The sequence below is a fragment of the Silurus meridionalis genome, chromosome 21 (genome assembly GCF_014805685.1).
Source record: "Silurus meridionalis isolate SWU-2019-XX chromosome 21, ASM1480568v1, whole genome shotgun sequence".
Lineage (NCBI taxonomy): Eukaryota > Metazoa > Chordata > Actinopteri > Siluriformes > Siluridae > Silurus > Silurus meridionalis.
The window spans coordinates 15,321,473-15,348,950 of record NC_060904.1 but is presented as its reverse complement, the minus strand read 5'-3'; the positions used below and the strand labels follow the sequence as shown (position 1 = coordinate 15,348,950).

Genomic DNA, 27,478 nt, shown 5'->3' with positions numbered 1-27,478 from the left:
TGAGCAGCAAATAAATATGAACACAAAGAAAACCATTACTGGAGTGTCTTCAGTCTGGCGTTAGCATTAACTGGTAAAATGAAGCTTTGTGTTGCTCTTATTAACGAACATTTCAAAATACCAAACCAAACTTTTGCTATTATCTAAACCTCTTCTGACTCAGAATTCTACCTTCATGAAATCACACCGGCTGCCTAAGAAAAATATCACTCACTTCAAAAAGCCTCCTCCTGTTTTATATATGCTTAACATGCTACATTGCAATGTGGTATCGAAACGTTTTGAGACGTTATTTCTTCACATCACCCAGCGTTGCATTATTTATTAAGGTTTGAGGGCCCCAGAACGGCAGTCTGGCCATACTGGGGCTTGAACTCCCGACTTTTGATCAGTAACCCAAAGCCTTAACCACTGACCTACAACTTCCCCCAATAATGCATAATTATGCCAATTATTCCTTAATGTCAGCTTGAATTTAAGTTATAGCTTTACATTCAATCCATTAATTTGACTCAAGACAGGCTTTTATACCAGAGTTGAAGATATCACCATTATAAAAAATAAAAAAAAACCTAATGTAACTCCACCATTGTGGACCTGCTGGACCATGCTGCATCTAAACAGCAGGGGTGCTCACCAATCTGCTGATCTCCTCCTGGCGATCGGGTGCGGAGCGAGCCGTGGCTTTGATCATAGTGGACGTCTGATTATCAGTCAGTTTCTTGATGCATCGCTGCCCTGCTACGATGTTACACACCTGAACAACAGAACGGTACCAGACCATTTATTAGTTTAATGTATAATTTGATGTAAAAGCATCAATGAGAGTATTTCACGAAGAACTGATCACCTCCAGGGGCAGGTAGGTGTGTTTCTGCTCCTGGCCGACCTGCAGACACGGCAGGTGAGGGTACTTCAGCTGCAGGTTGTACTTTTCTCTAAAATACTGAGCGACTGTTCGTTCCACCGTTTGGCCATTTTCTAACTGCAAGGGGAACCTGCAGGATAGAACGAAGGGAAGTGATCTATCACATCTAGTCATGTCATTCGAGCGATATTGGTCATGTGAGAAATCGTCTAAAAAGCTGTAAATCCCTGTTAAAATCTCAGTATTAAGTTTTCATGTGAACAGAAGTCATGTCAGGTTCCCTCAGGCTTTGCACTGTCCCAGCTCGGGCCCCTGCTCTGGACCACAATGAGGCTGACTCACGTTTGATGGCTGGCAGGTCGGCGGGTCACGTTACACACTCGGTACTTCCTCCGCATGGTTCCGCAGTGTGTCACCTCCACTTTAAGACCTAAACACACCCACACGATGTAGGAAAGGTATCAGAAACACATTGTCGTATTATTATACTGTAGCGAATACGTGGGCGTGTAAATATTGAAACAGTTTGGAAAAGAATTCACTGGTTTCTGAAGACTTTACAAGCATCACATGCTTCAAAGGTCCAGATTTCATGCTCATTGCACCAGATTATACATATTAATGTGACGGTGTGATTGTGAGTCACACCGCTGAGTGAAAGCCGTATCAAAGAGAGATCGGCTACAAGAAACAGATGACGCATAGGTTTGGGAGGGGTTAGGGCAAGAACAAGCCAGACTAGAGTACTCATCCTTTCCTTTTGGTTTTTTTCTCTCCCTCTCCCCAAAAAAAAAGCCCTCAGTCACTTCTTATGCACCCTGTAAAAGACTTGCCTTTGATTTCTTTGGTGAACTTGACTCGGTGAGAATCGGTGAGGGGGCGAGGCTGCTCGTCGATGTTGTGGATATCCAGGACCTCACACATAAACTGGATGACTGGCTGTGCTTTGTAAAAGGCCGTGGCGGACACTTAAAATAAATAAATAAATAAATGGAAAAACAGGAAATTATTAGTCAATCGAAGAAAAGGTTTACCTAAATTATACACAATATGAGGTCAAAACCAGTCCACATGTTTGCCTTCTTAGATTCTGAACTGAACCGGATAAGCACCGTTTTAAAACATGGTCTGTAGGAATCCCAAGAGTCGAAAGCCTAGTCAATAATTCTTTTAACTTTGTTCGAAATCACAATCCACAATTAGGAGTATCAGTTAATAATAAAAGACATATGCAGCTGTCAATAATTTCAGAGTCGTATATTGTTGAGGTGGGTTTTTTTTTAATTAAAGGAAGAAAAAACAAGATTGGTGAATTTTTTGCCGTTTTGATTACTCGTTAGTAGAGGTCGACCAAATAATCGGTTTTGCTTATTAATTGGCATTAATAGTTGATTGCTTGAAAAGACATCCCGAATTTTCAGGTCAGGTGTCATTACAAGAGCGACCTCTAGAGGCGAATCACTGACGGCATGAGACTGCGTGCTGCACGGCGAGCATTATAATATATATACACATTATAATATATTATTATATTAATATATTCAGCGGTTATTGGCAAGTACGATCTATTCTAGCTATCGGTAAAATACACTATCGTTCCACTGCTACTCAGAAGTGTAATGCGATGATTAAAGCCAAATGCATGGTCTGGCATATGCGTGACACATTATTAAAATCCCGATCAATGTGCATGGGCGTCCATGATAATTAATGCGAAACATATAAGTCCTGCATTTCTTTAAAAAAAAAAAAAAAAATTAGCTATTTATAAATAAATAATTATAAAGTGTAATTTAGGGAGTGTTTATTTCAAAGGGCGCGGTTTGAACACTGGTGAGACGCAATGCTGACGTTTGCTGCAACTATAAATGTAGGCAATGTTTCTGGAATAAGTTCATCAAAGACGTATCGGAGGGATGGATGCTTTTTAAATTTCAACCATTAGAGCTTCAAAACCTTAATGTATTCATTATATCCAAAGAATCAGGAGAAAAAAAAAATGCATCTGTAACAGAAAGAAATTCGAGCCTCACTGGCTTTTCCTCTTGAGAGAACGAGGACAATCAGCTGCTCTGTACTTTGAGCTGTTTTCCTACACACTTGCTGAGGAGTGTGAACAATCAGATGACAGCAGCAAGGAATCGATAAATCTTAGTAACGCACTTGCACCCGGGAGTGGCGTGAACTCGGAGCCGAGCCACAATCGCCCGCTTTCCCGCCTTTTCTGCAACTATTCACCCCATTATAAGCGACACAAAGAGAGTGTAAAGAGAGAGGTGCTCTCAGACAGGAGGGCTTTTCCCAGTGATGGCAGGGGGGCGGAGCAGGAGGAGTGGGCTTAGTCAACTGAAAAATGTCTCGAAGTGTGAAAGAGTGCTGTGTGTGTGGTGGGGGCGGCTGGCGGGGGGGTGTTTGTGGGGGCGACCCTTCAGACAAAGAGAGACACTAAGCAAGGAGTGAAAGCGTGGCTGAAACTCCTTTCATACGTGCACGACGATATATAGACAGAGTAATGGTTATGAGGGAATTATAACTGCAATTGAGGACTAAATGTGGAATAGGACATTTAAAAAGTATAAAGGAATCTTACAGTCAGGTGTCCGCAAACTTTTGTTCATACTGTGTGCGTCTTTCATTAGAACCAAATTACTATTGTTTACTAGTCATATTGTGGGCAGGAATCGTATCTTTTTGTCACAAAATTAATCCTCAGACTTTCTTGGCCTTGCAGTTCTGCTGCAATGGGACGTGGGTGTGAAAGAAGTGAATCTGCCAGATTAACTTTTACACCAATGCTGGTGAAGTTTTATATGTGGTGTTAAGTCTGAAAAGGTAGAGATTTGAATTCTGGCTCTCCAACGCCTGTTTACAGAAAGAAAAGTACCCTTACCATCAATGTTGAGCATCATCTTCCACATAGCAGGACGAACGGACTGATGGAAGCCGAACCAGACCTCTCTTCCTCCTCCCAGAGGATGGTCGTATCCCTCCGGAGCAGAGAAAAACGAGCGGCCCACTGGAGTGTATCTGCAGGAGAGTTGCAAAAAGAATTGAGCAACAAGCATTAAACATTTGCTAAAATGTACCTCTACCAGATTGACAATTTTTTTTTAGCCAGATTATCAATAAAACAGTAAACGTGCAATAGAAAGGTCTTTAAAATTAGAGGTTGGCCGATTAATTGTTTTGCGGATTAATCGGCACGCATAGTTGATTGCTGGAACGGCAAAAATACATACAGATAGTTTTTCCGGGTTGCGTAATACAGTACAAAAGCGGCCTCTAGAGGCGAATCATTGACACTACGCGCTGTTTATTTTAAGTGCTTTTTATTCATTTTGGATGTAATTATTTCTATTTATTTGGAGTGTTAATTTTAGTTTTAGTTTAAATGCTTGTCATTAATTTTAACCAACATTTATTAACATAATTAATGTATTCTTATTTATTTATTTTAGCACATGATTCAATACAGGTATTTTTCTAATAAAGTTCAGCACTTTTTTAAATGGTGTGTTTGCTTTTTTCTTATATTTTTTATCCAGTATCCATTTAAAAAAAAACATCAGTTGATTAATCAGTTGACCGAAAGTACGATATAACCTAGCTATCTGTATCAGCAAAATCTACCTCTATTCAAAGCTATTCCTAAACCTTTAAATTATAATAGGTAAATATATGCAGAAAATGTTGTATAGCACAAAATATAACCTCAATATGCATTTTTTCGTTCCGTTTCCCGGCTTTCCCCCTGTCTAGGGTTGCTTGTTGGATGCTCCGATTACAGCACAAGCAACTTATGAACCGAGGTCAAACAGAGTGCCGAGCATTCCCCGTCCCCAGACACTACAGAGTGAGGATCCACTCCCGGTTTAAAATAGCCTCTGCCTTAAACCTTGACAGAGAACATAAATAACACGATTCGAATAAGTGATTATCGAGCAGGTCATGAACAGAATGAAGAGCACAGGTGTGTACAGTACGGTGTGCAGTCATTCCTTGCTATTCGTTGGTTTCACTTGGATTTATTCTTCTGCTCTTCACTCCTACCGCCCTCGGTCATGCAAATCACACCCTACGCTGCTTAGTTATCAAGTCATTCCCCTGATATTGAAAACCTTCATTGCAAGTTATAAAAACCAAACAGACAAGATGATCACTAAATGTTTACTGCAAGACTCCTCTTTGCCCTATCCCTCTTTCACCCTTTTTCGCTGCAAATATTTTAACCATCCCATTGGACCATTAAAAGCAATTGAGCTCTGGAGTCTCCTGTTGGAAATGTCAGCAGATCCTACATTTTACGTTTGCAGCAAATTGCTGTGACTTTGCTGTAAAAACGGCAGGAGGTTGGGAGATAAATATATATATATATATGTATGTGGAAGATGCTTTGCTTTGACATATAGTGTGTGCCAACGATGCTATTTATGTACACTATTTCTTTATTGGTTAAATGATTCAGCTATGATACACTGAAGCTTCCTGGATATACAGTATAAATATATTTTTAATACATGCTATTATCTAGTTTGCATTTTGATTATCTGCTACATTACATTAGATAGCCAAAAGTAACTGGACACCAGGGCAGTGAACATTTCAAAACCATGGGCATTAATATAGAGCTCCAAGTCCATTGGTCAAATAGGTCTGAAATGAAGTTGGCAATTTAAATTAATCCTGAATGTGTTCAGAGAGCTAGAGTAATTCGTTACTGTACTTATGTAGATTTTTCACGTATCTGTATTTTACAAAAGTGTTTCCATTTGAGAAGACATTTACTTTAACTTCACTACATTTTGCGATATCAGTCAGTATTTTATGAATGACTGGATAAAAATTTAACTGGTCAAACACGCAGCAAACCACCAATCAGAGTAGTGCGCGCTCTGTTTCAACTTGTTTTGATTGACGCTTGGTGGTATCTACTTACGCTGACATACAGTTCAACAGCAAGCAGAACATTTTGAGAGGAATAAATGCTGGAAGAAACTCCTGACAACACCCGTGACCTTAATTGCACAATTTCTTTTTAAGTAGATGAAAATAATAGTTTGCCCTCAAGATAATTTAAATAGATATCAGTGTTTGACTCATTAATATCATTCTATTAATAGATCAGTGTGCTGAGTAACTGCAACTGAGTTGATTAAGCAAAGAGTCTTGGGACAAAAATGATAATAGGAACATTATAGCCATAATAAATCATAGTAATTTTGATACTTAAGTACATTTGAATGCAAATACTTTTGTACTTCTTTTTAAGTGAAAGTTTAAAGAGAGCATTTTTACTGGAGTAATATTTTATAGTGTATGTCTGCTTTCTGCTTGTCTCATTCACCACTAGTTCTTCCACATAGACCCTGGCAAACTATGTCTTAATAGTCATGTTGGTATTTGAGAATCTTCATTCCACATCGGTGCCATGTTCAGGTGTCGGCCATAAAGGGTCGCTTTCTCCTGCATATTAACGTCCTTTAAAACAGGACAAATTGACAAATTGACGTTCCTAAAATATCCATGTTATTTTGGCTCGGATATATATTGTGCAGGGTGAAAAAAAAATCCGTCGAAGAAAGTTTAACACCAGGTCTGGCAGTCTTCTCGATCGGTTCACAAGTTGCTAGTGTTTACTCGAAGTTCCCAGAGAACTCGCTAAGAGCCAAGGATTGCAATCCAATACGCACCAGAAATGGATCATAATGAGGCCAATAAATATTGACACTGACTTGGAAAGCTGCCGTGTTCCTGAGAATTGGCACGGACAAAACACAAGTGCCATTTATAACTTTAGAAAAGCGCCGAGCTGCCAACAAGTACACAAATGTATTTGCTGGCTCGCTCGTATCCTTTCACCTGTGTGTTGCGATCGGTGTAGTTTCGTATACCTCGAGCGCATGCTGCCTTAATGCTCACACACCTCGTCAGAGAAGCGGATCTGGTACGCTTAAAAACTACACTCTTTTCTCTTTAACTCCAAATAAAAACTAATAAACCAAGATACACTATTTGGACACCTGACCATAAGATTTGTATGTGCTTTCTGAACATCCCATGTCATATTTACTACCCATTTGCTCTTATAGTAATCTACACTATTCTGTTAAGATTTTTTCACTAGATTAGAGTGTGCTTTTGGAGATTTGTGCTCTTTCAGCCATAAGTCTGTTAATAAAGTCCAGGTACTGATGTGGGGTGCAGTCAGCGTTCTAATTCATCCCAAAGGCATTCAATAAAGCATTATCATGCTGGAACAGGTTTGAGTCTCCTCGTTTAATTGAAGGGAAAGTTAATCCTACCACATCCAAAGACCCTATACGATTGTGTGCCTCCGAATTTAAGGTTACGATTTGTGGCTTACAGCATATGGCTGGAAAAGTGTAATCTAATTGTTATCTAAATGTAATCTAATGGTTCCTGTATTAAAAATTTGCATTGCTTTTTTTCTTTGGAGCTACAGAGAACTAAGAAAAGCTAAAAAAAATGGCACAATTCCATCTTTGAGCTCTGGGCCATGTCTCCTACAGGAGGTTTTGGGGCTCAGCTACAGTGGAAGTGGGTACAGAGAACTAAAGTGGTTTGACTCAATGATGGATTCTGCAGTAACTCAAATCTAACTTGGGCTTTGCAGTTGATGTCCTTCCGACCATCAAAAACATGTCCACAACAACTCAAAGTATAAACCTGGACACTCTGAAACAAATAGCAATTTTGAAAATGTTGCTATTTTTTTTTTACATACTAAAATTTGTTAAAAATAGCAAAACTGGACATGCGTAAAGGCTCCCGAGCTCGACGCCGTGGGCAGAGCTTCAAGACTACTCTAATTACTCTCAACGAAGAGAATGTTGCAGGTGTACAAATACTCACACACAGCATTTGGTGTGTTTGGTGAAAGGAGTTGGGGGTGGGGGTGGGGATGCTCTTTGTACTCTTTACTAGTTGGATAAGGCTGCAGCCGGGCTTCATATAGCAAGATGGTGCAAATCAGTTTTTTCATCCTGAAGGTAGAAACTGCATCTAACTGGAAAACAACGAACTGAACTATTTTGAGAAAGATTCGAAAAAGATTTCCACTATTTGTCTGGTTGGAAATGTATATTTAGATGGATAGTATATATTTATGACCACCTGCCTAATATTGTGTTAATCCCCCTTTTGCTGCCAAAACAGTCGTGACCCCTCGAGCATTACAGCATTAACTTTTTGAGCTAAAGGAGCTCGTCCGTTGGATCGGACTACACGGACCAGCCTTCTCTCCCCATCGATGAGCCTCGGTCACTGGTTCACCACTGTTCATTTGTTGCAACACTTTTGATAGATTCTGACCACTGCAGCCCAGAAAGACCACACAAGAGCTGCAATTTTGGAGATGCTCTGACCCAGACGTCTAGACATCACAATTTTTTTGTGCATTTTATTTCCCTCAGTTGAAAATGGACAGAAGTACATACTCAGTGCTGACACAATGCTAATTAGTGAAGGTGCATTTTTTGAGCGCCGTCTAAAACAGCTCAGAGGAATGCAGGAATTCTTCAGGTGTAAATTCCACTGGCAGTACTGCCCGGACATGTATTGCTGCTGCGACAGGCAAGGTGAGTTTGTTTCATAAATACAAGACAAGCATTCCCTTTGAATTCAAAACCACGCAGATTTTAAAACGTGCGTCACTGTAGACTGCAGCTTTGTACAACCAACTGACCAAACAAGCTCGTCTCGATTGAGTATGGGAGTTAATAAGATACTGTGGCTAGTAGACCTGCTGCTTTGCATACCCTACATGCGAATGAGAAAAGGGCAGGTGTAACAGGTAAACCCTGCTGAGCAGAGCTCGGTATACCAGCGAGAGAGAGAGAGAGAGAGAGAGAGGGGGTACTCAGTCATCGAGAAGAAAACTAAACGTTTGTTCGCTTACTTCATGGAGGGCAGGTGTCTGAGGACTACATCCACCGCATGCACTGGGTTGGTGCTGATGGGCTTGTCCAGCTCCAGGGGCTCGGGCATGCTGCGTCCGGTCAACACCTCGTGCAGCAAGTGCCAGCTAACCAGAGACACAAACTTAATGGTGACTTTAAAAGGCCTGTCTTTGCCCCCTTCTCCTGGCAGCGTGACGTCCAGGTCCACCTGCGACACACAAGGCACAAGGTTCCTAAACAATTTTCATTCAAAACTTCCAAACTGTATTTAAGGCTGAATTTATCATCTGAAATTATGATTTTAAATATCAACTAGGGCTGCAATTAACAATTAACTTTATAATCGATTATTCAGAAGATTCCTTTTTCCCCCCTCAGATTAATCCTTTTTTTTTTTTTATTAAATGTTTTGCCTATTTAAGGTATATAAAACACAAATTCAGGGTATGTTTGTGTGAAAATATACTTGAAAAACTCGAACTCGTAAGAATGCTGCGGTGATCGAGTAGATATACACCAAAACAACATTCTTTACATTTTTTTTCTTGTTGATAAAAAAAAAAAACAATCCCATACAAAAATTCTTATTCAGGAGCGAGCTCAATTATCCATGCGGTATTTCCTTTGGCCATTTTTGTCAGCCTTAAATAAAATTACCTTAATAATAAGATTAACATATGAGATGAAATCGAAGAGAAATAAACTAGTGGGTCACACATCATCTTACCCCTGCAGGGGCCACAGGAAGTGGGTTTGCTGTGTACAGGCTCCTCTTTCCATCATAGACTGGACGGCGATCCCCGAAGATGGTCACCTTAAAGTGCTGCACCATGGAGTCCACCACTTCTCTATAGACACAAAAAAATAAATAAATAAAATAAAAACTGTATTATGAGAGGATTTATATAAAAAAATTAAAAAAAGTTTACAGAGTCTCAAAAAAAGCATTCAAAATCTTCAATGTATAAAAGTGTGTCTTTTTTTTGTTTGTTTGTTTTGGTTTTTTTAAATCTATGAACCTTTGTGGCTTCTGTAGCCGGTCCTGAAATAGTCTCGTTTATAAAAAACTGTACTGCTATTTAAAAACCTGTACCTGTTGACTCGGCGTGGGCACTTCTCGGGTTTAATGTCCACCTCGTAGAGGTAGACATCCATCTTGGGGATCTCCACCTGGAAGCAGTTGGCCAGCAGCTTGATGGGCTTCCCCATGGTGCCATAGCCAGGTCTCCGGGGCATGGAGAATAGGGACTGGGCCCCAACGACTCCTGCAGAGAGACGCAATGTGGGAAAGGAAAAAAAAAAGAATGTGAACAAATGTGAAATGAGATGATAAATAAATAAATAAATAAATAAATAAATAAATAACATGATCAGGTGTCCACTTATGCCGATCTCAAGCTTTAAAGTTGATAAGTTGTTAAGTTGTTAAGTTTGCATAAACGCCTTAACGTTTGTTGCGAGCGTCTGTTTGTTATTTTTACAAGTGGCACTTTCATGCAGCAGTTACTCGAAATTCAGTTCTCAGAATTAATATTGCTGAGGAAAAAAAAGTGCATAACTGGATGTACTGCTGCAGACTGAGCCAGCTCCGGGACAGCTGCTAATGGTTTCATGACGCTAAATTACCCACAACATGTCGACGGCAGCTCTTTCGAATCATCAAAAGCTTCTCTGAACTCCGCGGGCGTGTGGAGGAAAAAAAAAACCTTAAATAAGAATAGTATCGCGCTGTGAGGGAAAAAGGAAAGAACACTGTGGTCTGAAAAAACGCGGCGACTCGCAACATTTACAGAACAAGGTGCCAGCCACGTGTACCCTGCCCACACACGTGGGACGTCTCAGTCACTCGAATCCCCTTTTTGTAGGGTTTTAAATAAAACCCTCAAGGCCTCATACTGTTTTACGTGCCTCTTACTAAGCGGTGTTGGATGTGGTCGATTCTCTAATTTCCGCGACAAAAGAATACGGAGAAACCCTCACCGATAGCAGAAAAGGTGGAAGGAAGAAAAAGTGATGTCACACCTTTGACACGTCATTATGGTAAACAGAAATGTCCCTAGTAGCGTTCAACTGTAAACCAGGAAAAGAGGGTGTAGAAACATTTCTCCGGAGACATGACAAAATAAAGTCAGACCGTGTGTGTGTGTGTGTGTGTGTGTGTGTGTGTGATTCATTCCTGACTCATAACCCCCTATTTCAGAGGCCCATTTTGGATCTCTCTCTCTTTCTCAGGAGATCAGAGTCACATCCAAAATAACCAAGAATCAAAAAGCCGCTGCTGAGCAACTTTGGCGTGAAGTATGCGCCAGGCATGTGGATCTGTTTCAGCTGTACAGTATGGGAGGGAGGTGGGAAATAAAAACAGCTAAATAATATACTTTATTTATTAAAATATACTCCCGCTATATTAAAAATTAGAAATTAGACGGTGTGTTCAATGAAGTGAGACGTACGACCACTGACGTGGCACATTTGATTTTCGCTTACGGTACAAGTTTCGATTGTAACACGCTTTTTAATGGTAACTGTGATTTGTAACGTTTTTCAGTACAGGAAAAAAAAAGGCTTCAGGACAGAGGGGTCTGTCCTGCATACGCTTTGGTGTTTCTCGTTAAAAGGACAAGCTGTTGCTTTTGTTTGTTTTTTGTTTTATTTGTAAAGAGAGAGAAAACCAGAAACACAAAGAGTGAAAGAGAGAGAGGCGGAGGAAGAAAGACAGAGTAAGTCAGAGAGACGAAGAAAAAAGCGTGTCCAAGAGACAGCAAGAAACAGAGGCAGAGAAAAAGTGAGAGAAATACAGAGAAATAGACAGAAAGAGAGAGACAAACAGTGAGGCAGCGCGAAAGTGACTAGAGAGGTCCTGATGGTCGTCGGGGATCATTAATCACAACTTTACCATTTAAACAGAAAACAAACGATCTCTTGGATGGAACAAAAATAAATAAAAAATAAAAAAAGCACAATGTTTTGTATAGCAATGAATGAAACATTACTATCAGAGGCAAATGGCTGTTTTATAAGCAGTCCTCTACATCTGCCCCTTTCAACCCAATTACCTGCATGTCTTCCCTCACCACATACATAAACCTACTCCTTGGCCTTCCTCTTTTCCTCCTTTCTGGTGGCTCCATCCTCAGCATTCTCCTACCGATATACCCCATGTCCCTCCTCTGCACATGTCCAAATCATCTCAATCTCACCTCCCTCGCCTTGTCTCCAAAACGTCCTACATCCGCTGTCCCTCTAATAAACTTGTTTCTAATTCTGTCCATCCTCATCACTCCAAATGAACACCTCAACATCTTCAGCTCTGCTACCTCCAGCTCCACCTCCTGTCTTTTACTCAATGTCACTGTCTCTAATCCATACAACATCGCAGGTCTCACCACAGTCCTTAAACGTTCCCTTTCACTCTTGCAGACACTCTTCTATCACAAATGATGAGGCTCTAAATACTTTCTGGATACACAAAATCCACCATTCTTGTGATGAAACTGAGCATGTTCTTTCTATTGTTTTCTTCTGTGCAAATATCAAGCATAAAAAAGGGCACCTGGCTTTTTTTCCAGCCATATGTGGTTCCTCCCCAAAACTGTTACCCCAAAAATGGAGGCTCACAATTGTATAGAACATCTTTAGATTATCCTTAATTTCCACCATGACAATGCCCAATGATCTACAGGGGTTGGAGTGTTTAATCTCCTGCTACAGAGCTCAGATCTCAGATCTGATTGTGCACACTGACTGCACTCCAGGCCTCCTCACCTCACCTCCATCAGTACCTAACTTTACTAAAACCCTTGAAACTGAATGAGCACAAATCTCCATAAAATCAACTGGAACATCTTCCCAGAAGAGTGGAGGTTCTTATAGGGATGAAATGTGGAACTGGACGCTCAAAAGGTCAATTAGATTGGATTCAACTTAATAGTCACTGTGCAGAGTACATGTACAGGGCCAAGGAAATGCAGTGGTATCGCATATCCCAGTTTGTTAAGAAGGTGGGGTCAAAGCAGCCATGATATGGCACCCTTGGAGAAGATAGGGTTAGGCGCCTTGATCAAGGGGCCAACTGGAAGTTTGGCGGAGATGGAACTTGAACCGCCGACCTTATGAGCAGTTATCCAGAGCCTTAACCAGTAAACCACCACTAAAATATATACAAAACATAAATACAAATCTTATGCTCAGGTATCCACAAACATTTTTCCATATAGTGTTTCTGCCCATGTGGTCATAACCACAGAATGACTAAATGAACATGTTCACACTTTGTGTTTGAGTCGGTGGTGCAGTCAAATAACTTTCTCAAAAATTGAGTAATTTCAACCCCATGACCTAAACAAGTCTGAAGTCCCCCAATCTACTACTCAAGTCTTGAACTGAGGTGGGGGGGGGAAGAATTATATATTTGGGGTTTTCCATATAGTTTATTTAAATACTAAATAAAACACATCTAATTATCATTGAAAAAAAAGAATGAGAGACTATATGTCGGAGTCAGAATCTCTGTTTTCCATGTGGGGCGCTGTACTCTCATGGCAACTGCTGCCTCACAACGTAACAACCAATTAGGGTTGTGCAGATCTGATCTAGCTCCGAACTTTTAACAGTGCTGAGAGTCTGCTTCTAACTCCATGAAAAACTGTTTCCTTTTGAAAATGCATATTTTTCTCTCCGCTTTTCAAAACCCTCTCCAAAGTGGATGAATTTGTAACCGGAAGTTCGGAAAAGCCGGAAAGAAAATAAACAGCAGGCGGAAATGACGATGCGTCTTAAGCTTTGCTCATGCGCGGTAAGCGTTTTTCGGACGTTTTAGAGTGGATGGGCAACTTTTGTGAAACAATAAACTGTATAGGGCAATAGTATGGAAACACAAATATTAAATACTAATTCAGACCTGGAAATCGCTCAAATCAAATTCCATACTTTTTCATAGTTTCCCAAAAAGCGCCCTGGTAGCAGAGGTGCATTACTATCAACTTATCTTTCACATTCCAGCTGGAGTTAATTGTGCTGTTATTTGAAAACTATGCAAACCATCTGATCGGTCAGATTTCTGAATATTCTGGATATTCCCTGAATACATTTATATAACTATCACAGGCGTGTGGTATAAGTGAACGGAAAGACTTTTTATGGAAAAACCTTTTTCCGATTTCATCAACCTGTAGGGTTATTTTTTTATTATGCATCAAATAAACCTGAACCCCTTTCCAAAGCATGCAGTGTGGATTTAAATGAGAGAGTTTCATTGAAACCAAGACAGATATTGCATGTCATTATTCTTGTCATCAGCCCCGAAATCCAAATTCAGAACTTGAGAGCTACATCACTGAGAGCAGGTCGTCTTGAGCGGACACGGGTCATGCTGAAGATCCCGTCAAAAAGTTCCCAAACAATTGTGAAGGAACTGATCGATGTGCTTTAAGCAGCCCACACACACAATTCATAGGCAAACGCAGAACAGAATGCTCACTACATATTGACTTGCTGATATCCCTAATATATTGCAATAATCATCCAACCATGATGGTTTTTTATTTTCTCATGATCAGATCAACCTCCAGGCTTCCAAGGTCAAGCAGATTTTTGGGTCGCTAATAGCTAACGAACAAAAAAATTTGACAAACAAACGCTGTTCTATTAATTTAAACCAAATTTACAATCGATTAAAATATTACATTTGCACTTTCCTGCTGGACTGGTGATTAAACTTCTGTATGGACATGCATCATATTTCAATTGATAACTCTCTCTAGCGTGGACATCATACGTATACATGGATGTTTTTACCAGTTCTTGTGGGTCAAATATACAACCTGCATTAAACACAATGCGCTACGCATTCGATTTGTACAAGCGCGTGGTTTGGAGTGTTGCTCCACTCATACCACAGCATTTCCCTCCATCTTTCTTTCTCCCTGTTTCTCAGGGTTAGATCGAGATCTGTGTCTGGGTAACATCTGGGTCTGCTTTGTTATATATGCTGTGTGCTTAGGGTCATTGTCCTGTTGGAAGATGAACCGTTGCGTCATTACGGGGTATTTGCAGAATTTTGAGTAAAATAATAAATGAAATCCATCTTTAAATAAGGCTTTCCGGATGCACTTTATACAAGTTCTTTATATATCTATCCATCCATCCATCGATCCCTATGTGTGTGTGTCTAAAGCAGTATTTGACCAAAATGAATTTGAATAAACTACGTGATTTATCAAACGGCATTCTGCTTCGACACTGTGACGAGAAACAACCCAGTGGGAGGAGGGGGGATTGCGGAGGTTGCTATTTTCCTTTTTATCTTCCACTCGCCGACCACGTAAAAAAAAATAACTCTGCTCGTGAGTCATCTGATCAACTCTCAGAAACACACACACACACATATGCACATACACACACACACACACACACACTCCCGCACATGAACCACTCCACTCCGCTGCCTCTAGTCCTGAGGTGAAGCTTGTTCTCCCACGCTCACCTACTCACCACCACCTCATTTTCATTCACACATACACACACACACCTGCACACAAAGAGTGGTGGGAGAATGACGTCATCAGATCTTCCACAAAAACGTAGCCTCATGTATCAAGGTCATGCGAAACGAGGAGAAAAAGATCCCCATATCAAGTCCCGCATATCAAAAAAAAATAATAATAATGAAAGAACCATGACGTAATTTCAACACCGTTTTAAATACCTGTAATGACGTTCAGCAAACAAACTGAAGCCCACACACAAAAAAGTTGTCTAGTTAATAGTCATGTACATCTGTTGTCATTAAAACAAATCCGCAACGTGACAAAATGAATCGTTAAAACAAAGTATATAAAGTGACTTTTCTAGACTCAGATATGTAGATTTCTCTAAAAGGTTTTTAAGACCATATTTAACATCTGAAATATTGAATTGGAATTAAAACTATAACATGCATTACGTTACAATCTCTGACTCATGTCAGAGTCAGAATCTCTGATGTTTTCAAATCAAATTTCATTCTTTTTATACTTTTCCAAAATAGTAAACCTAATGGCAAAAAGAAAAAAAAGGAGTATAATTTTTTTTATTCCAATAAAATGCCTTTGAACTTAATTAGGTTTGAATTAACCCCAAATAACATATAAAAATTTACAGCCGGAAAAACTGTGCTCGTGCTTCCAATCGGGTCGCGCGTGCAGAGCTTGCATGGTTAAGCTAATGCAAATTTTTTTTGAATTCGGTCTGACTGGCATGATAAACATGGTAACGTGAGGCAGGAATGAGCCGAGGGTTTGGTTCTACGACATTTGGCACGTCAGACGGACTAAGAAAAAAAGTGCTGTGTGTCCCTGAATTTGACCATATGAATGACTTCCATTCTGAGCCTGGGGTGGTGAATGAGACTTTCTGTTACAGACGTATCATAATGCTATAGCAGGGAGATAGAAAGAAAAAGAATAAAATGTGTACTGCTGGTGGTTATGGGGGGGTGGGGTGCAGAAAGGCCGGTGATGGTGAAATGAAGAGAAATAAAGAGTAAAAAGGGGAAGAAAAAAAAAACCTTGATCACCTAAAATCAACAAACTTGTGCTAATGTCAGCCTTCAGGCTCTTTTCCTCTTAGTGTCGGTCTCCTGAGCACAAAGCGCCTCTCTAAACTGTCCACTGACTCCATGTTACCTCTACAGAGAGGCCCCTCACTCTCACTCACACACACACACACACACACACACACACACACACACACACACACACATTCCCCCTCAGACAAACACACACACGGTACGATCTGTTTGCCACCAAGTCTGAAACGTTTCCCAGGCCAACAGCCGACTCCAGAGGGCCCCGAGCTTTGCGTGAGATCGCCACGTCCAGCGTTAGACTGAGGACAGCCATAAAGGTAAATGTGGAGAGAACATTGGGCAAGAAACCTTCAGAGCTGGAGTGCCTGCTTATGGAATGGAAAAAGCAAAGCGGAGAGAGAAAAATGGATGAACACACTGAAAGAAACAGCAAGAGGGTCACCTGAGAGGGAGACACACACACACACTTCTTGAGACGTGGTTGTTACAACACAAACCAGCTGCATGGGACAGAGACTGTGTGAGCTTGGCCGTTAAAACACACACACACACACACACACACACACACACACACACACACACACACACACACACACACACACACACACCCCACCGGGACATCCTTAAACGCTAACTCCAGGACGTCCCCCTCTTTTGTCTTTTATGCTGAGTGACGGGAAACACCTGGCACCTTACGCACCGTTAATCACGCCACGCCCAACGTACACTGAACCACCAGTACCGCAGTGCGAGTGTGGATAGGAGTTGTGACTATTGTGTATTTTCACAATCCTACTGTCCTACAGGTTTCATCAGATGTGCTTTGATGAGCTCTCTTGAAGAAACATGGAATGTTTGGAGGGAAAAAATTATCTGGAGAATTCTGGGAAGATTTTGCAGAGGTTTGTGCTCATTCAAGCGCAAAAGGCAACAGCAAATGTGGACACCTGCCCATTAGATTTGCATGGTGTTCAAAAGAGATTGTGGTCAGAACTCTATAGCAGGAGATCCTCCACTCCAAACCATGTAAACCATATTTTCATATGCTCCAGCATCCAAAGACGTCCTATGCAACTGTGCGCCTCCAACTTTGTGGTTACAGTTTGGAGAAGAACCACATACAGCTGGTAAAGTCAGGTGTCCCAATATGTGTCTATACTGTGTATTTAATGACTTTTTGTTCATGGAGATTGGTTTGCTCCATTCTAACAGTTTCCTAACATTAACCAAAACGTTTATGCGTAACTCTTGGTTCATCTCTACGTAAAAAATAAGAGCGATCAGGCGGTGCTTTTCTTTGTTACACTCCAGGTCTCACACAGATCTCAGAGCTTTACATGTCATTTTCTTTTCTAGTCATTACTAACTATCGCTTTCTGAATGCTGAGTCAAGCGGTTTCCTGTTAGTATCTTCTACTTAGAGGTTGGATTTCTTATATGACCTTGTTGCAAAATAGTGAGCCTGATAAGAAGCATTTCAAGAATAAAGATGATGTTCTGGCGTTTATCATCGTGTAGCCCACAGACGGATGCTAATCGAGCAGAAATCATGTGTAGGCTGTGCGTTTCTTTGATTCGTGGGCAGGATGTAACCGTGATGTAAGACTTAATAGTTCAGAGGTCAGATGTAGGATCACTCGCATGCACCACGCTGAAGGTTAATGAAGATAAGAGCATTCGGTGTTGGCATTAAGATGAATTTTGCCCTTTTGGTAGAGATACTGCTGAGATGTGTTGTAGATACAGCAGATGAATTAACTCGGGATTGCAGCATTAGTTCATTCAGACTGTACAGGTTAGTCGGAAAGCGGTGTTAACCGAGTATGACTCAAATGTCCAGATCTACAGAATGACATTCTCTTCGAGATGACAACGTTCTTTAAGGAGATTTGATTGGAATCCCCCTCCTCCCCCACCTCTTTGATTTCTGTTGAAAATTAGTCATGTTTGCGTTGCTGTGGGTTTTTCCAACAACTGCCAGGACAGACCCACATGTCCACCATGAGCGCAGGTAGGATATGCGATTTACACCCCTGTGCTAATAATCCTCTGAGCAGGCACCTCGAAACCCCCCCAAAATATTTTCATCTAGCAAACTCATAACACTTGGGGTCTTGGAAAAACAATCGATGACAAATGATGCGATCGAATGTGAATTACGGTAACTGCTATATTTCCCCAATAAATGCACATCCCAGTGTTTCATTTTGAGCGTTTGGATGTTTAAAGAACACCACAACACACTTTTTAACCACGTCTGGATTCGCCCTGACCTTAAAGCAGGATAAAGCGGTTACAGAAGACGAATGAATGACCTTTATAACATGATGCTGATGGGAAGTATAATTAGATGAAAGGGTGCTCCATTGCAGAATAACTTAATCCAGTTCTGAGGGTTCTGCTACGATGACCCTAATGACCAGAGTTGAAACATGGACTACCAGGTGATCACGGAGGCCAGAGAACTGGTACGTTAACCCTCGTTCCTGCTCTACCACACCGTTACAGGATAGTTCCTGTACTTCTCTGATGGTAACATCTTTGATGGTTACAGCAACATAAATCAGAACCTGAACCTGGAAATTGTGTGGTGGTGGTGTACAAATTTATAAAAAAAAAAAAGTAAAACATTGCTAAAACTAGCTAAGGGATCATACCAGTCCATTTTATTCCCCTGACTGCACGTGATCACTTAACACCACCTTCACGAGATCGTAAAAACAACAAGATCCCAAGTTTTTGGGGGGGAATCATAGCCCAGGTAGATGGAGAACAGCAGAGTCATTACTGAAAGGATTTGAGTGGTGGATGCCTAACAGGAAGTCATGCCAGGTGTGTAGAAATTAAATCAAGCATATTAAATAGAAAAGGTCTCTGAAAGCTCACATCACCAAGGCCTGGCTGACACTCTATTTAAAATACTTGAAACAGATTTAGCCATTTTCCGCACCCAAGAGACAGTAAGAAAAGGGAATAGTGTGGATAGTAACCAAGAATACACCCATAGATAGCGATAAGTACCACGCTTAGTGCTTTAATGCAGCAGTCCCCAAATCTTTTTTAGGGTTTCTGCAGGTTTTACAAAGGTAAATAAGAATTTTGAAGACTTTTTAAAACCAAAAAAAGGTGTCAAAATTAGACACACAAATATGTTGTTAGCAACTGGCCTTAAACGAGCTCTAAATGTATTGTTTTCGAGCCGAGTATCGCTAAACTTACACTTGCCCGTATATGAAAAATAAAATCCGTATTGCGTCGGTGGTACAATCCGAAAGAGATTTCGCACCGATAACAGAAAGCTAATTGACTGTTGCGTGTTTGTTGCATTTGTAGTCATAATGCAGCGAATTAGATTTGGACTAACGAAAGAAAGAAAGAAAAAACTACACCACCACGCAAACTAACGTACAAAAACAATGTAGTGACATTGAATTAGAAGACATTAGAAGTAGCTTTACATGGACATCACAAGACTTAAACTTGCTTTTTTTGGCCTGTGTATACTGCCATGGGCAATAACGTACATATGACATTAATATTAAATGATTTCATTATTCATTTAATTGCATTATATAAAGAAAACAGAACTCACCATAATGCGGAATTAGACCGAGCTTAATTTATCAACGAACAGAAAAGAAACTGCTATTGAAACGTTCGCCAAACTGACAAACGCAATTGAAATAAAAACTCTAAACATTTTTCTTCTTTCGTACCAAACGATTCATAGGATCGCTGCTTTAGTGCTACTGTAAAGCAAGAGTTGCCATCAGGGGGCGGGACTTATGCTGACAAAGATTCTGATTGGACGAACACACAATTAGTACAAGATGAGTAATGACAAAGTGGTATACTTTTCCCCAGAAGTGATCAACTATAAAAAAGTCATGAAAAATATACCCAAAAGTATTTTAACTCCACATTCTACAGCATTATACCTTTTGGAGGGTTTTAGATTTAGTCCAGAGATTTAATTAAGCACCCTAAAATATACTAAAGATACACACTAATTATGGCATCGAGAATAGTTTCTTTCCAAATAACAGAAAAAAAAAAACTATTGAAAAATTAAACATACTATGACACCTTTAGACACCTGAGACTCTCATTGATATTTTTTACCTGAAGTTCCGATTTCCATTCATGAGGCTCTCTGTCCGGTTCCTTCCCCGGCTCACAGAAGAAGAAAAGTCCGGCTTTGCGAGAAAGAAATCCAAAGAAATTCCCAGGCACAAGGCAAATGTGCCGTTTGGTCAATATTTCCGTCCAGAAATGCGGTGGTGTTTTGTGCGTTCAGAAAGAGAGAGAATGAGTGGGAAAAGGGGACCGCCCCGGGTTTCAGGGGCTCTACCGTCTCACAGCGACTCAAAACCGGACTCAGGGGTCAGTCCTCACCGCTGACAGACCGACAGAGCTAGCTTACTGTACTGACACGGTATCTCGTTGGCGTCCGGAAATTCGTCTCAACTAGCTATAAAGAGAATTACAGCCAAACATTTTACTTATTTATTAGTGCGTTTATTTATTATTCGTTCGTTCGTGTCTCGCGCTCGCGAAGTAGGCTAAAAGTTTAGCTAGCTGGCTGCCATGCTAACTTAGCTAGCTTCCTCGCTTAGCCGAAATTCTCATCCAAAAAAAAGCGGAAAAAAACAGCTTTTTAAATGATTCGGAACGGTTTCTTTCTTTCTTTTTTCACCCCCCTGACACTTTATCTCGTCCTCAAACGCTGTCAAAATCACGTCCCGAATCCGTTTCTTTTTGGTCGCGGTTGAACAAGCAGACGCTCGCCTCACCTCCTCGGGGGCTCTGACTGGCTAAATATGGAGAGAGCGGAGATCTATGACGACCGACGCAGCGACGTTTGACAGCTGAGCGCTGATTTGACGACGGCCCCCTAAAGTCGACGAATCAGATAGCTTCTAAAACCGATCGGTAATCGTGTGACGACATTGGAACCACTGAGAGGAGAGCGCTGATTGGGCGAGAGCGGATGAGGGCGGTTATGAGGAGGGGGTTTGGGCAGCAAAGTGAAAAGAAACCTACGTCAGAGGAATTGAACTTTCTTACTCCCCTTTAATTGTTCATACGATACATATTTTTTTCCAAGTAAAAGAAATACATGAAGACAATCCTCCAGAATAAGTTGAGAAGGTTGATCTGTTCCAATCCATAGTCAGCTATGAGACTCTATGAGATCCACAAGCCGGATTTGAGATACGATCTCCCAGAAAGGTCCTGGGTCTTCCTTGGTCTCTCCATCCAGTAAAAAGTACCTGATACAAAGACACTTTTTGGCAATTTTTCTTCTTCCAGAAATCTTTCAAATTAATGAAACCATACTAATCAATACAGAACACATTTATATTTTCTTTCTCTGATGAGATCATGGAGGCAGCAAGCTAAGTTTGAGCTTTCCCAATCCACAGACTTCTATGAAAGTCTGTGAGATCCCCAAGCCAATTTTGAGATACGATTTTCCTAAAAGGGTCCTGGGTCTTCCTTGTGGTCACTTTCCCGTGAGAGGTACCTGTTTCTATGACCCTTTTTTTCCTTTGACCCTTTCTTCCTTCAACCCTTTATTTGGCTCTCACCCACCTGGACAATAAGGACACACATAGGAATGGTGTCATAGACTTCAGTTCGGCATTCAACACAATCATCCCTCAGCACGTGATTGAGAAGCTGAGCCTACTTGGCTTGAACACTTCCCTCTGCAACTGACTGGGAGACCTCAGCATCTCTAGCACCACCACACTGAGCACTGGGGCCCCCCAGGGCTGTGTGCTCAGCCCACTGATGTTCATTTTGCTGACTTACAACTGTGTAAAATGCACGAATCACATCATCAACTTCGCTGATGACACGACCGTGGTGGGTCTCATCAGCAAGAATGATGAGTCAGAATATATAGAGGTGGTGAAAGAGTTAACAGCCTTGTGTGGAGCCAACAACCAGTATTTGAACATTGGCAAAACCAGAGATGATTGTTGACTTCAGGAGAGCACAAAGCGGCCATTCTCCATTGATCATCGATGGATCATCCATTGAGATCCTCAAGAGAACCAAATTCCTTGGAGTACAGCTGGTGGAGATTTTTACCTGGTTATTCAACACGAGCTCCATCAAGAAGAAAGCCCAGCAGCACCTCTACTTACTGAAAAGTTTGAGAAAAACTTATCTTCCTACCACAATCCTAACCATGTTCTACAGATGGACCATAAAGAGCATCCTGAGCAGCTGCATCACTGCCTGGTTTGGGAACTGCACCGTCTCGGATCGCAAGACCCTACAGAGGATTGTAAAGACAACCGAGAAGACATCTCCCCTCTATCATGGACATTAACACCACACGCTGCCTAAAGCAAACATGCATTGTGGATGACCTCACACACCCCTCACACACACTCTTCAATCTACTACAGTCAGGAAAGGTTTTGAAGCATTCAGACCTCACATACAGACTGTGCAACAGTTTTTTTCCCCCTCAAGTTATCAGGTTCCAGACACAGAACTGAACTGTACAAACACACACACACACACACACACACACACACACACACACACACACACACTCAACTGTGTTACTGAACTGTACAACCTAAACTCAACACACACTTGTTGCTCATCTTAATCCATTCCACCACCATATTACATTTATATTTAATCATATTATACACTTTACATGCTGTTCTGTAGCTCTCCATTGCTGCTCTTGTTGTTTTTGCACAGTGTTTATGTTTACAAATACACTCTTGTAAACAGTTCTCTTTTGCACATTGTACTGTACAACATATTATACAGTAGGTTTACTGGTCACCACTATTTTGTGTTTTGTGTATCTGTCCTACACCGTCTTGTTTTGTCTGTCTGCACTTTATGTGGCGAGGACACTTACTTTAGTTTTTAGCTTTGTGTTCTGTTATGTAGTTTTATGCTGTTTTATGTAGCACCAGGGTTCTTAAAAAACGTTGTCCCATTTCTCTGGGTACTGCCTCAGCTATATATGGTTGAAATGACAATAAAAGCTTCTTGACTTGGCTCAATAGCTCTGACTAGATAAATATAGAGAGACCAGCAATCTATGATGACCAATGAATTTACATTTGACATTGGAACCCTTGAGATGAAAACTCTGATTGGTCGAGAGCGGATAAGGGAGGTTATGAGGAGGAGGTTTGGGCAGCAAAATGAAAGAAATCTACGTCAGAGTAATTAAAATTTCTCACTCCTCTTCAGTTGTTCATATTGTATTTTTTTTCTTCATCTCAGTACAAGAAAGTACCCAGAGCAATCTTCTAGAATAGTAATGTATTTTCTTTCTTTCCTTTTCCTCTGATGAAATCATAATGGCGAGCTGAGAAGGTCTTCCAGTCTTCTCTTTCCCAATCCACGGTCTTCAAATCTATGAGAGTCTGTGAGATCCACATGCCAAATTCTGAGATACAATCTCCCTAACAGATCCTGGGTCTTCACTGGGGTCTCCATCCAAGGAGAGGTACCTGATACCACCTCATTTAGCTTCTTTCTGTCTGGCAAATCTCTAAACAAGATTGTCAAATTGAGATCTCCTGAAACCTCTGTGCCGCACCACAGATATCAGTGGAAATCCCCAGATATTCCCAAGCCGAATGTTTTTGATCAACCTAATCCAGATTTAGTCTCCCACTGACCATAGTAATGTATGATGCAGTCTCATTATAATCTTTCAAAATTGGTTAGATGTGGCTGATACTTTTAACCAATGACCGACAATTGATACAACGCAATTCACACCTTTCTGACCAACAGCCCAGTGCCATAACCACGAAGCTACTACTGCCCCGAATCACCTGACCTCATCTCAGACTGTTGAGAAAATCAGCCCAGCTACAGATTTCAGGCTCCTCCTAGGAGATCCCCAGACATTCCCAAGCCAACTCTAGAAATTTAATCTCTCCAGCAGGTCCTGGATCTGGTCAACACAGTTCGACTGGGCATTGAATAAAGGACACACAGATTTGTTTTTATTTCATGTAAATTACCAACAGGGGCTTTGTGAGCTCCTGCTGAAAGGTCAGTGATTGGCTGAAATTCACATGATGCCACACTTCATAAAAAACAACTTTTATTTCAGTATTAAAAAAATAACCGTCCCAAACATTATTACATACAGAGCCAAAATAACTTCGTTCACATGTACTTCCAAATCAGCCTATTAGGAAGTGCTAAGATAAGGGCTGTTCTTTTGCAGTGGCTTTGTATTGCTTTTACAGTGAGGCTATTTTGAGTCCAAGTTCAATCTTCAGTTCCTTCTCTTTGGGTCTGAGGGGCTTGTTGCTCCCCTCTCTACACTTGAGGCTCCTTTGACTTGTGATTTGACTACTGCATCATGATATAAAACTGCTGGATCGGATCGGATCAGATCGGAGCTCTCACAATTCTGGCCACCGGAGGCCGTATCAAGTTATAAATACATTTCGAGTTGATATTGGCTGAAACATAATACTCATTGCAAAACGTAAACCTGTACAACCGAGATCGAATTTCAATGGACCGTTTGTGAGGCAATACCATTTCGATTTGAGGTGCTTTTTGAGGCTGAAATAAGTAAAAGTGAAGACACCCCTCACCCCACCCCCCCTTACAGTGACCCCTTTGGTGGGAACCGAGGGGTGACAAGTGCATTTACAATTAATAAGAACAATTTACGGCATAGAAACGAAGGGAACGTGGTTACTGAGGATCCGGTCACAATTTAAACATGCAATACATGAAACCACAATGACATGGATGGGTAAAGAAAGAATGGGAAGAAAACAAAAACCAAAAAAAAACACGCAAAATGTTTCATCAATTCCTGTGTACATGGTACACATCTGGCAGAAATCCAGGCAGATATACGTGTGTGTGTGTGTGTGTGTGTGTGTGTGTGTGTGTGTGTGTGTGTGCATGCAAGTGTATCGTGGCTGCTCCATGGGAGGAGGATGCGACTTGGGCTTTGAGACTGGTGGGTTGTGCATGACCCGGCCTATGGCAGAGCTTTCATGTTTCGACGTAGGAGAAGGAGGTGGGTAGCTACATGGTGGGTATTACACACAAAAAAAAAAAAAAAAAAAGAACATGTTCATGTGTCCTTTAAGTTAGTGCGAGAATAAGCGAAAGCAGGAGGGGAAGTGTGTCATGTCCTTCTCAGATTGTGGAATGTGCAGTGTGAGCAGAGAGCTCTAACGACGGCTGTGAAAGATCTTGTATTGCTTTTGTGTACAGACCAGTTAAAGAGATGCTGGAAGGCTCTTGTGGAAAAGGAAGAAAGATTTGTTTGTGTGTGTGTGTGTGTGTGTGTGTGTGTGTGTGTGTGTGTGTGATCTCGCCTCTCTGTTATTTATCTACAGAGTGCCAGAATGCTTGCACGGTCAGTTTCCTCACATACAGACGAGTCTGTCTGGAACAGATGCACGTTTTTGAAAAGATAAGAGCCTCCTTGAATGGTTGGCATCACATTTGGCTAGTTCAGAATGCTGGTTTCTGTGTCTCACACATAGAAGGAACTTATAAAAAAAAAATATGGATGTCCAAAGAGGTCATGTGGTAAAATTTTTTGGGGTAATACCAAGATTTTGACTAAAATACGAACATTGCTAGAAACATCCATTTATCTTAAGCCTGGTTCTGTGGATCAAGGACTCTATCCTGGGAATGCTGGTTCGAGGCAGGAATACACCCTGGATGTTAACTCAGTCGATCACAGAGACATAAAATATCCAATTAACCTTTTTTCTATTGTTTTTGGAAAGTAGGGGGAAACTGGAAAACCAAGCAGGAACCCATTTGGACACAGGGGGGACTGTACCCCCAAATCACGTCCAAAAGAAATGTCCACAATTTCCTTTTTAACCCAGAATATAACTTCACTTTGTACCAGTCTAACACGCAGTTTGCCCAATGCTAATCCGGAGGCTACTAGCTTTCCTTATTTTTTAGCTCCATTAGCCTCAGAGCATCTGTGCAAAACTGGAGAAGGAAACAGACTTTTTTTTGGTTGGGCTAAACGACATTGGAAATTGTGTACATTCATGTCAGGTTGAACTGCTGCTTTTTAACTCAAGAGCTACCACTTCAGCCTTATGCTATGGAGTGGAGCTTAAGATGCCTGCATGATTCAGGGAAGAAAAATACATCATATGACCCCTTTGGAGTTCCATAAAAAAGCACTCTATCTATAGTTATGCTAGTGCCGCCCCTGACTACGTAGGCATGTCTACATACGATCGGCTACACTCGAGAGCTCTTAGCACAGCGATGCGTCTCCAGCATCCACGGTTTGCTACGGTCCAAAGGACAGAGAGAAAGTGAGAGAGAGAGAGAGAGAGAGAGACAAAGAGAGAAACCGCTTAGCTCACGGTGTCTAAAAGCTAACTCTAAGTGCTAAAATTTTTCATTCAAGGCTGCTCGAAATAAAAAAAAGACAAAAAAATAAAAAACATAAAAGTGTCCATGGAGCAAGAATTAAAACAACACAAAAAGACGTCGACGCTTGTTTTCCCTCCGACACTGATGCGAGATGAAGCGTCGTACGTAGTGGCAGTCAGATCTTCAGGTGAATTGTGCCTTTGCTTCTCCTTGGTATTGCATACGAACATACATACGTATACTGTGTGAAGGTAGTAAACAACAATACACTTTAAAAACAACAACAACAAAAAAAGAATAAACATGGTAAACGAGGCTCAGGCCTGCCAGATGAGGGCATGATGCTGGATCAAGTTCTGTTGAGGTGCGTCGGATTTGTAGTGTGTACTGGCTCGAGCGCGAGGAGCTGACGAGGCTTGTGGTGCGCGATCGACCTTGGTGTGAGGTGAGGTGAGGCTCTTAGGCGAAGTACATGGTCCTCAGGGTATCATGGTGAATCTGCACCGCTTTGGCCAGAGCCTGGGGGTCCCGACCGTTACTCTGACCTGAGACATGGCTTCCCTCGCCACTGCAGAGAAAGACACGATTGTGAGCGGATGCACTACAGCCGGAACACACTGTATAAACGTTCGGTATGGAAACTCAGGAAAAAATAAAACACAATATTCCTTATATTATAATAAGAATACAGAATAAGCTCAACCACTCTTTGCAACTGCATTGAGCAGAAAAGCA

The 27,478-nt window shown here is 41.2% G+C and overlaps 2 protein-coding genes across 3 annotated transcripts in view; both read right to left on the bottom strand.

Moving 5' to 3' along the window:
* Positions 1 to 21,159, bottom strand: part of LOC124403692 (protein argonaute-3) — a 35,484-nt gene extending 14,325 nt beyond the window's left edge. The window contains exons 1-9 of the mRNA XM_046877402.1: positions 20,477 to 21,159; positions 9,881 to 10,052; positions 9,515 to 9,635; positions 8,787 to 8,995; positions 3,759 to 3,895; positions 1,702 to 1,836; positions 1,211 to 1,298; positions 851 to 998; positions 638 to 757 (exon numbers count right to left, since the gene is read on the bottom strand). Of these exons, the coding sequence (XP_046733358.1) occupies positions 638 to 757; positions 851 to 998; positions 1,211 to 1,298; positions 1,702 to 1,836; positions 3,759 to 3,895; positions 8,787 to 8,995; positions 9,515 to 9,635; positions 9,881 to 10,052; positions 20,477 to 20,495 (1,149 nt within the window). The 5' untranslated portion in view covers positions 20,496 to 21,159. The remainder of the gene's footprint in view (positions 1 to 637; positions 758 to 850; positions 999 to 1,210; positions 1,299 to 1,701; positions 1,837 to 3,758; positions 3,896 to 8,786; positions 8,996 to 9,514; positions 9,636 to 9,880; positions 10,053 to 20,476) is intronic.
* Positions 14,946 to 27,478, bottom strand: part of ago1 (argonaute RISC component 1) — a 36,806-nt gene continuing 24,273 nt past the window's right edge. The window contains exons 19-20 of one of the 2 annotated variants that reach the window (XR_006928930.1): positions 25,235 to 27,311; positions 14,946 to 14,956 (exon numbers count right to left, since the gene is read on the bottom strand). Coding sequence is in view for 1 of the 2 variants with exons in the window: in XM_046877403.1 (XP_046733359.1) it covers positions 27,203 to 27,311 (109 nt within the window). In the remaining variant the exon portion in view is untranslated. Of the gene's footprint in view, positions 14,957 to 24,441; positions 27,312 to 27,478 lie in introns of those variants that run through there. The other variant, XM_046877403.1, reaches the window with a different exon arrangement.